General features: G+C 42.4%; 7 protein-coding genes across 7 annotated transcripts; 4 read left to right on the forward strand and 3 right to left on the reverse strand.

Moving 5' to 3' along the window:
* Positions 1-10: 10 nt before the first annotated feature.
* On the reverse strand, positions 11-1,024 carry SAMD00019534_048900 (hypothetical protein; the record flags this gene model as incomplete). The annotated part of the gene is made up of 3 exons (XM_012900380.1): positions 11-417; positions 487-778; positions 845-1,024. 3 exons carry the CDS (start codon positions 1,022-1,024, stop codon positions 11-13), a joined length of 879 nt encoding a protein of 292 aa, XP_012755834.1.
* Positions 1,025-1,211: 187 nt separating this feature from the next.
* SAMD00019534_048910 (hypothetical protein) lies at positions 1,212-2,234 on the reverse strand (the record flags this gene model as incomplete). The annotated part of the gene is made up of 1 exon (XM_012900381.1): positions 1,212-2,234. One exon carries the CDS (start codon positions 2,232-2,234, stop codon positions 1,212-1,214), a length of 1,023 nt encoding a protein of 340 aa, XP_012755835.1.
* Positions 2,235-2,875: 641 nt separating this feature from the next.
* SAMD00019534_048920 (hypothetical protein) lies at positions 2,876-3,034 on the forward strand (the record flags this gene model as incomplete). The annotated part of the gene is made up of 1 exon (XM_012900382.1): positions 2,876-3,034. A coding segment is annotated over one exon (159 nt), but the record flags the coding sequence as incomplete, so codon positions are not given.
* A 360-nt stretch (positions 3,035-3,394) lies between these two features.
* SAMD00019534_048930 (hypothetical protein) lies at positions 3,395-3,613 on the forward strand (the record flags this gene model as incomplete). The annotated part of the gene is made up of 1 exon (XM_012900383.1): positions 3,395-3,613. The coding sequence occupies one exon, from the start codon at positions 3,395-3,397 to the stop codon at positions 3,611-3,613; it is 219 nt and encodes a 72-aa protein (XP_012755837.1).
* Positions 3,614-5,050: 1,437 nt separating this feature from the next.
* On the forward strand, positions 5,051-7,099 carry SAMD00019534_048940 (hypothetical protein; the record flags this gene model as incomplete). The annotated part of the gene is made up of 2 exons (XM_012900384.1): positions 5,051-6,091; positions 6,668-7,099. 2 exons carry the CDS (start codon positions 5,051-5,053, stop codon positions 7,097-7,099), a joined length of 1,473 nt encoding a protein of 490 aa, XP_012755838.1.
* Positions 7,100-7,930: 831 nt separating this feature from the next.
* On the forward strand, positions 7,931-9,361 carry SAMD00019534_048950 (hypothetical protein; the record flags this gene model as incomplete). The annotated part of the gene is made up of 3 exons (XM_012900385.1): positions 7,931-8,379; positions 8,543-8,779; positions 8,851-9,361. 3 exons carry the CDS (start codon positions 7,931-7,933, stop codon positions 9,359-9,361), a joined length of 1,197 nt encoding a protein of 398 aa, XP_012755839.1.
* A 222-nt stretch (positions 9,362-9,583) lies between these two features.
* Positions 9,584-9,835, reverse strand: SAMD00019534_048960 (hypothetical protein; the record flags this gene model as incomplete). Its single annotated transcript, XM_012900386.1, has 1 exon — positions 9,584-9,835. The coding sequence occupies one exon, from the start codon at positions 9,833-9,835 to the stop codon at positions 9,584-9,586; it is 252 nt and encodes an 83-aa protein (XP_012755840.1).
* Positions 9,836-10,714: the final 879 nt, after the last annotated feature.

The following is a 10,714-nucleotide window of genomic DNA, read 5'->3' on the forward strand; positions in this document are numbered from 1 at the left end:
GGAGTTTTATTTATCTAAGAGTCGAGATTGTTAGAGGAGATGCTGGAGTTAATGGTGACTTGCACATAGTTGATAACTTTGAGCGGCTTTTGGGTGTTATGTTGTTGCTACTGTTTGTAATGTCCTTGAGTGGAGTTGATTTCTTTGCAGGAGAGTGCTTCTTTGGAGTCATTCCTTGTTTGCTCGGTGACTTGATATCTGTGGATCTCAACAAGGTAGAGTTGGTCTTGCGAAGCTTTACTCCGGTAATGTCAGCCACTGACACCTGCAACTGTGCTGCACCAACAGTGGACTTCTTCTTTGATACCAAAAGAGAGGAGGAAGGTGATACCACTTGGGGAGCTACCTTTGTTAGTGGAGGAGGGGGAGGAGGAGGTGGTGGTGGGGGAGGAGGGGCTGGCGCTTGAACAGTCGATCCTGTGTGAAGTTAACTTTATGATTAGTTGTTTGGAGTATGTAAATGCATTCTCAAAGTGAACGACATACCTTGGACATGATCCTGTACGATTTGCGATGCTTTGATCACCTGTTTCAATAACTCATTGTACTGAACCAAGTTGTTCCTATACAATTGGTTCTGTTCAGTCTTGATGCGAAGCAACTCCTTTTCCAATTGGCCAATCTTGGTCTCTAGTCTTCTGATTGCAGTCACATCATGATTGTGTATAATAATTGATGGTGTTTGTGTTGGCAAATGAATGGTATGTTGTTGTTCAGAGGGGAGATCATCATCTTGGAATCCATAACCATAGCACAGAGACTTGAAGAATGTTAACAGCTAGTAATAACATTGTATGTTAACGGATGTTACGAAGATATTGTCGACACTTTGTTGGATACATACATTCTCCCATGCAGCCTTTTGGAACGGTATTTGTACAATACTCTTACATTGATCAAGGAAAGAACATACACTGATTGGGAACAATGGTTTGTAGGTAATGTTAATCTGTTGTATGTCTCTCTTCCTTTTCTTTAATTGCTTGTTATATTTTGACTTCTTTCTCTTTTCTCCTATCTTCATTTTGAATATTTATTTGTATGTTGTTGTAATAGTATTGGAGAATTAATGATTGTTCACTCTAAACTCAAAGTTGGATAACAACACTCTATTTATTTATCTGTTGAACAATCCAGGCGGGAGAAATTCAAATTTGAATGTGCTTCCAAAAAAAAAACAAATCAATCAAAAGAGTATGTATTGGTTCAACCTACAACCAAGAACCAGATGGTGACAATGGATTGCAATTGGATGGCAGACGAGTAGAGATGAGTTCTATTGTCCTTTGGAACAATTGGGATGAGACAGCAGTATCATAGGAGGCACGTGATGACTTGGTTTGACGGCCATGATCAAAGTACCTCCCTCCAATTCCTTGAAGCTGTTGGGAGACGAGACATTCTACAATGTACTCTGAGCAGTAGGCCGCCGACTTGAAGACGGTATGGTAGAGTCCTTTGAGGGGCCAAGGGAGACTGACGATTTCACTGGCAAAGATTCCAGGATGCACTGCGTTCACTACACACTTGGGCTCTTCTGGATGATCGGCGCTGTACTGATCAATGCGTCTCTGAAGCTCGTATGTGTTGTAGATTTGGCAAAGCTTGCTCTGGCAGTAAGTAATGAAGGTCTGAGAGTGATTTCCAGTGAGGTTGTCGAGGTTGAGTGATGACAGGTTGTGAACTGAACTTGAAACATTAAGAATGCTCGATGACGACTTCATTAGGATGTCAAACAAGGACAGCGTGAGTAGTAAGTGTCCGATGTAGTTTGCTAAGAACTGGGTGTTGAATACAGAGTTGTCGGGCTGTGTTGTGAGAGGTGGTTGGTTCACAGAGTCCTCTGTGAGCCACATTATTCCTGCATTGTTTACAAGGATGTGACATGGAAGTGATCTCTGTCTAAAAGCAGCGGCAAAGGACACAACAGAATCGAGCGAGAGCAGGTCTAGCTGCATAAACTCTATCTTTGTGTTGCCTGTAGCTTTGATCAGCTCCTGTATGGCTTGGTTTGCTTTGGACTCTGTTCGACAAGCCATTATGATGTGCGCACCTCGTCGCGCCAATCTTAAAGCGATCTCCTTGCCAAGACCAGCATTGGCTCCAGTGATGATCACTACTCTCTCACTAAGATCGATCTCTTTGACAGTGTCACTCTTTCGCTTCATTTCATTGCCAAAATACAATTTGAAGGCTACTACTGCTACAATAAAGAATAAATAAAAGACATACATCTACTTATACTTATACTTATAATTACTTATAATTGACAATAAGAACAACTATTTTGAAAATAAGGGACAACACCAAACACAACATTTTCCTGCCCATCTCACTTTCTGCAACGATTCTGGACTACAAAACAACCCAAATGAACTATCCTGCAACCCAGCCATCCAGACCAGCACACTACACACCGAAAAATAAACTCATGACAGAGCAGTCAGAGTAGCGACTGAGAATGACGAAGAAGACGCATCACTGCGGCCAGATGGTTGCAGATTTAAGGGCAGGCACGACAACTTGGTGAGGCACGAGAAAACAGTACATCGCGGTTGCAAGAACATTGAACACTGCAAGGAGCATGTGCAAGTGCCAATCAGTGACTTGAAACACTCAGTAGGAGGAGCACGTCGATACAGATGCGATGATTGCAATACTTCACCATCTCCAGGCATGGTTCCCCTACAAAGAAGGCAGACAACTCCAATTGGCAAACAACCAACCCACCCAGTCAATGGACAATCTCCTCGCCAAAGTCCGTGACACCCTTGCCTATGCCAGACAGTAGTATTATTCTCACATCAATTTAAAGTGTCTCATTATACAGATACAGAGTTTAAACAAGTTATAATGTAATATCAAGTGTAATGGTATGCATCATTCAATGATCAAACTCATCAACATCATCAATATGGAGGATGAGATTTACATCATTGGTTTATCAATCGATAGTAGTGACAATGAAGACATCTCAGCTCAGTTCATGGTCTTCAAGCGTACACAGGTGGTGCGCAGGTCTACCTCACCTCATTGAGGACAGATGATCGACAGGTATAATTGTTCAGAACTTGCTTGGGACCCTAGACAGATCGATCAAACAATGTTCACGAGCTATCAATTAAATCATCAAGTCTGTTTCAGACATGTATGTTTTCAACATCAATCAATCAATCAATCAATCGACCAACAAGCGTATAGAAGTGAGCACATCGATGCAATAACAGTGACATTGAAGACACATGACACTATATCTCACTTATGTTGGCAGCATCAACCAGTTGTGTTGTTGTTATAAACAGAGGTTGTTGGATTTATTGATGATTGCGAGCTATCCTCTCTGACTGCTGATGCTTCTGATCATCGATGTTGTTTGGTTGTCAAGTTGAATGGCATGTTGGATGGCGAAGATGTGGTTGTTGTCTTGTGCTTCTTGGTCTTAGCAGTTGTTGTTGTTGTTGTTGTTGTTGTCGTTGATGTCTTGTGCTTCTTGGTCTGTGCAACAGCAGTTGTCGTTGTGGTCGTTGTCTTGGGCTTCTTGTTCTGTGTAGCAGTTGTTGTTGTTGTTGTTGTCGTTGATGGCAATGATGCCTTTCTTTTGGTTGCTGACTGATGCTGCTTCAGTTCACTCACGCTGCTCTTTGATCTACAGGTGGAGTTGTCTCTGGTGTGTTGGATTTGGTTGTCAACCGAACTTCTTGTTATTCGCCTGCTGCGTTCTCTTTGTGGAGGACGGAGCCATCCTCTTCTTCGTTGGTCGGTGTGTATCAACTCTTGCTGGTGTGTCATAAATGGAGCCATTGTTAATGTGGTTGTCCAAGAAGGTCGTCAGGTGTCTGTCCACAACTGTATTGATTATGTGACTTGGTTGAGCATCCTCCAGTTCGCTGATGATTGCATCCACTTGTTTGCTGCTTGTTCTGCTGCTACTTGATGTCCTGTYCCAATGCTCGAGCAACATACTGGGCAAAGTAAATGGTCATCAGTCCACAACTCCAGTTGTCAGTTTGGATCGGCTTCGAGTTGTGATGTAGCTCCAATGCCTGCTGCTGCTGGCGCCTTCGTTGTCAATAGCATTGTTGAATTGGTTAAGACGCCAAAAAGTGGTAGTTGCAATCGTCAGGACATGGTCGTTGTCATGGTCATGGTCATAGTCAAGGTCATGGTCATGGTTATGGTCAGGTCGTGATCGTCGTGTTCATGGACTATGACTCATACCCGTCGTGGGTCGTAACCATCATGCACGTTCAGCGACGTCTGTAGTCGCATGGAGGGTCGCGATGTCGTCGTACTTGTTGGTTGCCACCGACTATTGTTGCTGTTGTCTGTCGCTGCCAGGCCTGCACCGTTACCACGTTACAATGACGATTGAACTGTGTTGGTTGTGGTATGATTGTTAGATGATACAGGGACTGTGTAAGTCGATTGTCAGTATTGTGACGATCGTCGCCGACTAGTTGTGTTGATTGAGTGGATGCTGGTGTGGGTAATTTCTCTGTGGGGAATGTTTGTGCATGAATAATGAAAGTTACAGGTCTGAGATAGTTGTAGAGGTGATTCATTAATTTAAATTCCCAATCTAATTAACCAACAGATAATATTGTTGTTCTATAGATCATATACTATCTAATTAACCAACAATTAATCAAACATCAATCAATCATTCAAACAAATTTTACTACAACTACAACAACAATTACAAGAATACATGATGAACGAGTTGTTTAAGTCAGTTCTACACAACACATATCTGTTTGGACAAGTAAAGGGACACCTGCACATACATTGTACTTATGATTGTGTGTCAAAAGATGGCGACAAGGCAAGATACATCCTATCAAAGCCATACAAACAATGGATATCTGTCGAGGACATCTGTCGCAATGGTCATCAATCATTGCTCTATTACAAGCTACGCCAACAACAATACCAACAACATTCAACCAACAATCCATTAATTCAAATGAGAAGTTACAAGGATATAGTTGTAGTGTGTCAATACGTGACTGATGAAACCATCTTCTCATCAGTGTATCGACGATGGCAACATATGTTCATCAGCCCCTCGCTGCTTCAACACGCTGTCATTGGTGCCAACTATAATGCCTTGCGAATACTCATCTCTCAGACCTCACCCGTCACACTCCCGGTAACCATCAAGACTCTCTTTCTATGGACCAAGAATCGCTTCAGAAGTGACATCGATCAAAGCGTGTGGCGCGAGATTATGGTTGGTCTACTTGAGGTCCGTTGCAATACAGAGCACTTATCAAGAAAGGTGGACAACGGCAATCAAGTCAGAAGTCATTGGAGAGCATTGATTGATATACTGGTGATTGTTGCGTATTCTGAAGATGAGCTACTCTGGAACAAATTGCAACAACTGAGAAAGGTGCTCAACAAAACCATGGTCGTGCCGTTTGATAAGTTTGATCAGATCACTTTGAAAGATGGTGCATTGCAGACGGCCGACCCAACCAAGGCCATTGGCTACCTGAATGACCACCTGGAATATCAAGTTGATTGGTCGACCTCGCTCACTTCGCACATCGAGAGCACTGTGATACTGGCAAGACGAGCTGGTTTGGATATCGATATTATGATGGACAAGATCACTCTAGTGGTTGATGCTCTGTCGCCAGCTCCACAATGCCATGCACAGGACAGGAAACAGATCATTGACACACTATTGTTGGCTCAGATCATCACCCATCAATTCTCATCAAAGGAAGAATATTATGTCGAGCTCTTCATGTACGTCACCAAACTCTTTGTACAGTTGAAGCGAGTGGATCTCATTGAATACTTCATGTACGAGATTGGTCTTTATATCGGTGAGCAGTTCGAGGCATTGGCAACACATGGCTCTCTCGAGCTGATCCTCGCCGCCACCCAATCTATTCTATCAACACCCAAGGAGGACTCGAGAAAGGCACTCACGATGGGACTTATTGCTGCACTTCGTAGAGATGATCAAGATAGTGATGCCATTGTCCGTCACCTTTCTGCCCTTGTCAGTGTGGAAGGTTTCGGGAAGGAAGACGAAATCATTATTGTCTCATCTGGCGATAAGCTTCTGGCCCTCAGCAAGGTACTGAATCATGTCAAGCCTGCTGTGATTACGCTCCAGCAGTTCAAGGGCCTCTGCTCTTTGGACACTGGTGGCACCATTCATTCCAAACGATTTGTTCAAGAGACACTGGACACCGCAGTCCGATTGGGCGACATCCCACTCATCGATCACCTGATCGGTCACATCAAAAATGAGCCAGAAATGATTATCCGATTGGTTGGCATGGCATGGCAATGTGGACAAGTGTCAGTTGCCAACAAACTGCTGAACGGTCCCATTTCATCTCAGACATCATTGAGATATATTATCAAGTTGGACTGGCKSGTGGTGACCAATAATAGTCCAGCCATTATATTCTTGGATGGCATCTTCACACACCACAATGACAWGCAGATCAGGGAAATRGCMATGACAATGCGRCCAAAGATGGAATACAGTGATGTAATACAAGGGTTCCTACTCACAGCCATTAARCAACATCGATKGGAWTTATTCAAGACCATCTTTGAGGACAATGTCATGGGCACCGAATATCTATTCGATTTTAAAWGTGTTAACTATGCCATCTATACAAACAACATTGCCATCCTCCAGTTCATGTTTGAACAGAGTCCAGTAATAATCAAGGATCGTATGGAGTTTGGCAGGAGGATCATTCGAAATTGCGGCACCTTAGAGACACTTCAATGGTTCTTTGGCACCAAGGATGACAATGAGATCCTGCGCCACCTAGGTGGATCGAATACTCGTATGACAACAGATAATCAAGACAACTCTGATGCCGAGGATGATGACGATGATTATGATGATGACGATGATGATGATGATGACGATGATGATGATGATGATGATTATTATTATGTCTGGCTTAAAAGTGACCCCTTCAACAAGAATGATCTAGAAGATGACTTTACACCTACAAGGTGGTTCCTCCATCGAATTGGCTACCAACTCTCCGATGGATTATTGAAAGATCATAATCTCTACATTTGGGACAATCATTCAGATAACACAATGTGCACATAATAATAATAATAATAATAATAATTAATAACTTACTAATCCAATAACAACAATGCTCACATGTTTATGATCAGAACCATTTAATTGATGTTATTTTAATTTCCCAATTATAATATTAACAAATGGGTAACAATATTGACTTGTTTGATAGGTCATATTAATAAAATTATTGGTCAGGAACTTATTATTATTATTATAATTGTAATTAACTGAAATTAAAATATTAATTTAAAAGCTATGAATTACATTTTAGTATCCATTTCAAAATCCAACAAATTTTTTTAATTTAAATAATCTATACTTATATTTCCTTTAATATTATACTGAACTAAATTAAAATTACTACTTAATTATCATTATCAATAATATTACTATTAATATCATCTCCCAACCAAACCTATTGAATTCAGACCAAGGGACTCTGGAGGAAAGATTCACCTCACAATCGAATGAATACCCATTTTAAATTTACATACTATTTCAACAAGACACACAAGTCTGTTTCGTATGAATAAATAGAGCAGTCCAATTAGCAAATATATTGTGTACTAACATATCTTGGCCTGTATCGTTTGATGGGTGAACGTCGACATACTCCATGGCATTCCTTGGAGTAAAGTTACATTATGTATCGCAGGAGTTTGTGTCAAAGGAGGTGCTAATTGATATGTAGCATATCATTGGTGCACATACTGGTGAGAACAAAGGCAATCACCTACTAGCTACGCTCGATGAGTATGAGTACACATTCTTTTATATTGACCCAAGTATACACAACAATCACGTCCATCCCTCCAAGGATCATACTCCTGCACAGGTTGGCAATCAGTCAGCATGCCAAGACGATGCAACGCCCCTCCAGGCCACACCAGCACCTGCCCATGCCAACCGAGCGGTTCAAAGAAGGACACCAAACCAGGACCACCTTTGGCCTTCAACACCTTTAAACAATATGTGGAGAAGCACTACAAGAGGGCCATGGTCAAGACTGATATGTGCCCGAACTGTGTTGAGTGGGAGAAGCTAATCGATCGACCAGGGTATAGTGAAGCCCTTGCTCAACACAAGCTACTTCATGAATCAAGAAGGGAATCCTTTCGGGCTGCCAAGAGAGACTTGAAGGCTGGGGAGATCCTCCTGGTATGGGACTTCAAGGAGAATATCAACATTAACCAGGCCCAGACAATGACGTCCAAGAAGTTCTATGATGCAGTCACCAGATCCTTTTTCTCCATCGTCATGATCTATAATGTTGATGGCAACATCATGAGGCACACTTTTAGGTATGTAATAGATTGCCCCTCATAAACTACGTGTCACTAACCTATGATTCCATCATTCATTCAATCATTCATTCATTCCATTCAATCGTTCATTCCTTTCAATCAATCGTTGAATCATTGTACAATCATTCACTCGATCAATCAATCATTATCACATGGCTAGTTTCCTGTCCAACATATTGGACAAGACACACAAACACGCGATGATATGCTTGGAGCATATGTTCAAGTCCAAGGAGTTCTTTGAGTGCTTCGTTGATCAGAGCAAGCACTCCACTTATATCCCCATCAAGGCCACTCTTTCCAGATGTGGCATCGAACACCTAGACTTCTGGTCAGACAACGGACCTACCTTCAAGTGCTATGAGCTGCTACAGGTGATGGAGAACAAGTGCTTAGAGTACAACGTAAACATCACTCTCGACTTCTTTGCCCCAATCATGGTAAAGCGGACTGTGACATTTGGTTCAGCCTGGTCACAAGGATGCTCAAGGACTACTTCAGCTCGGAGGAGTCCAACGTTGAGTCACCCTCATCCCTTCAGATCAAACATGTCATTGACCGGAAGACCGAAGAGTTCAAGTCTCGGGTCGAGTCCACCAACCCCAACCAGTCAAAGAGGAGATATCACCAAACTCTCTTTGTTTACCCGAGAGCAGATGTCGACAATAGTGGCGTCGAGATGGAGCAAGATGGGCTCGATCCCAATGCATTTATAAATCGTGACTCATTCAATCTCGATCTACAGAATGAGCCTGACAAGACCAATAACCAAACGACTTGGGGAGGATGCAACTTCTTCATCTCAGAGGAGTACCGCTTCTTGTTCAAGATCGAGAATGGTGTTGTCAAACCCTCCTTCGTACCATCCCATCTGCTGCGTCAAGGCACAACGTCAACTGACAGTGAGACTGTTGTGGAGAGGAAAACTGTGCCCAAGCAACCAAAGGCGCTCAAGCCAACCAAGGTGGGTTCACGCTGATGACTTCTTCTTTGTAGGAATGGCCTCTTCTTCTGTGAAGGATTGATCATCCTACATACAATGGATTCAACTGAATAGTTCCCGCCAAATCATAAACCCATACTCCTCTCAATCACCGAGGCTCACTCAATCAATCACTTTGGCATTAACTTAATAATTAATTAATTAATTATTAATAGTGGTCAACATATATTTATTTGGTAGGCGCCGCTATATCTTCTTTCAGATATAGTCTGTAGCATAATTGAGCTTTGAGTTCATCACTTTTCGAAAGGACAAGATCTTGCCTTGAGCAAAGGCCTTCATCTCGCTCACTTTGAAACTCATAAATGCCAAGTACCTCTTTGAATTAATCACATCACCGGGCAGTTGCGGAGCAGGTGCTGGCTGTGTGGAACGAGTGGTCTTTGTGGAACGAGTGGTCTTTGTGGAACGGGTAGTCTTTGGCGAGAGTTCATCTAGCTCCTGTATCATCTCGGTCAGAGTACGGAATCCGGTGGTACGGTTACGACCGAGACCCTTTTCGACCGAATACTATCAACCGGTGACTTTGCCAACCGCACCGGAACCGGACCAGATCAAAAAATGGATACCGAAGACAAGATCAAAACCGAGTCTAAACCGGTATTCAATCAAAAAATTTTTCCCGGTCTACCGACCGGGAGATTTTCCTCAAACCGTAACCGTACCGACCGGATTCCGTACTCTGGTTGGTAGGATCTGGTGCTGAATGTCAATGATGCGAAAAGATGTCACTGCAAGCTGTACTTAGTAAGAATAGGTTCAACAGTCACATATTATATATAGATCGATTCCTGTAGATGTACTGAATCTGTTGGTGTATCAAACGTATGTGTTGAACATTGTTGGTGCATCATCGTTGTGTCGAGACGCATTCGAAAGGCATTCATGATATCAAGGATATATACAATAAAATGGAACATTAATGCGATTCCTATTGGAGACCTTGTCGCCACCCCTTGTAAATGACTCCTTGTGGATGGTGTGGAGGCTGTTGTGGAAGTTGTTGTGGAGGTTGTTGCCATAGTTTGGAAGTTGTTGTGGAGGATGTTGCTGTAATTTTGGAAGTTGTTCAGGTTGTTGTGGATGTAGTTATGGAAGTTGTTGTAGCATTGTACTTTGTTGTTGTTGTTACTGTTAGGATAGTATCCTTAAGTCTAGTTTGTAGTGAGTGTATTTGTCAATGTTGACGAATCCACTCATATCATTAATATCCTTGCTAATGAATAGAATGGTATTGGCGTCAATGCTCCTGATGGATATAAGGTCAAACTCCCCATCAAAGTTAGAGAGTTGTGCCAAGACCCGAGTCTCAATCGAGCCATGTCTATC

This window comes from Acytostelium subglobosum (assembly GCF_000787575.1).
Source record: "Acytostelium subglobosum LB1 DNA, scaffold: scaffold8, whole genome shotgun sequence".
In the NCBI taxonomy this organism is placed as follows: domain Eukaryota; phylum Evosea; class Eumycetozoa; order Acytosteliales; family Acytosteliaceae; genus Acytostelium; species Acytostelium subglobosum.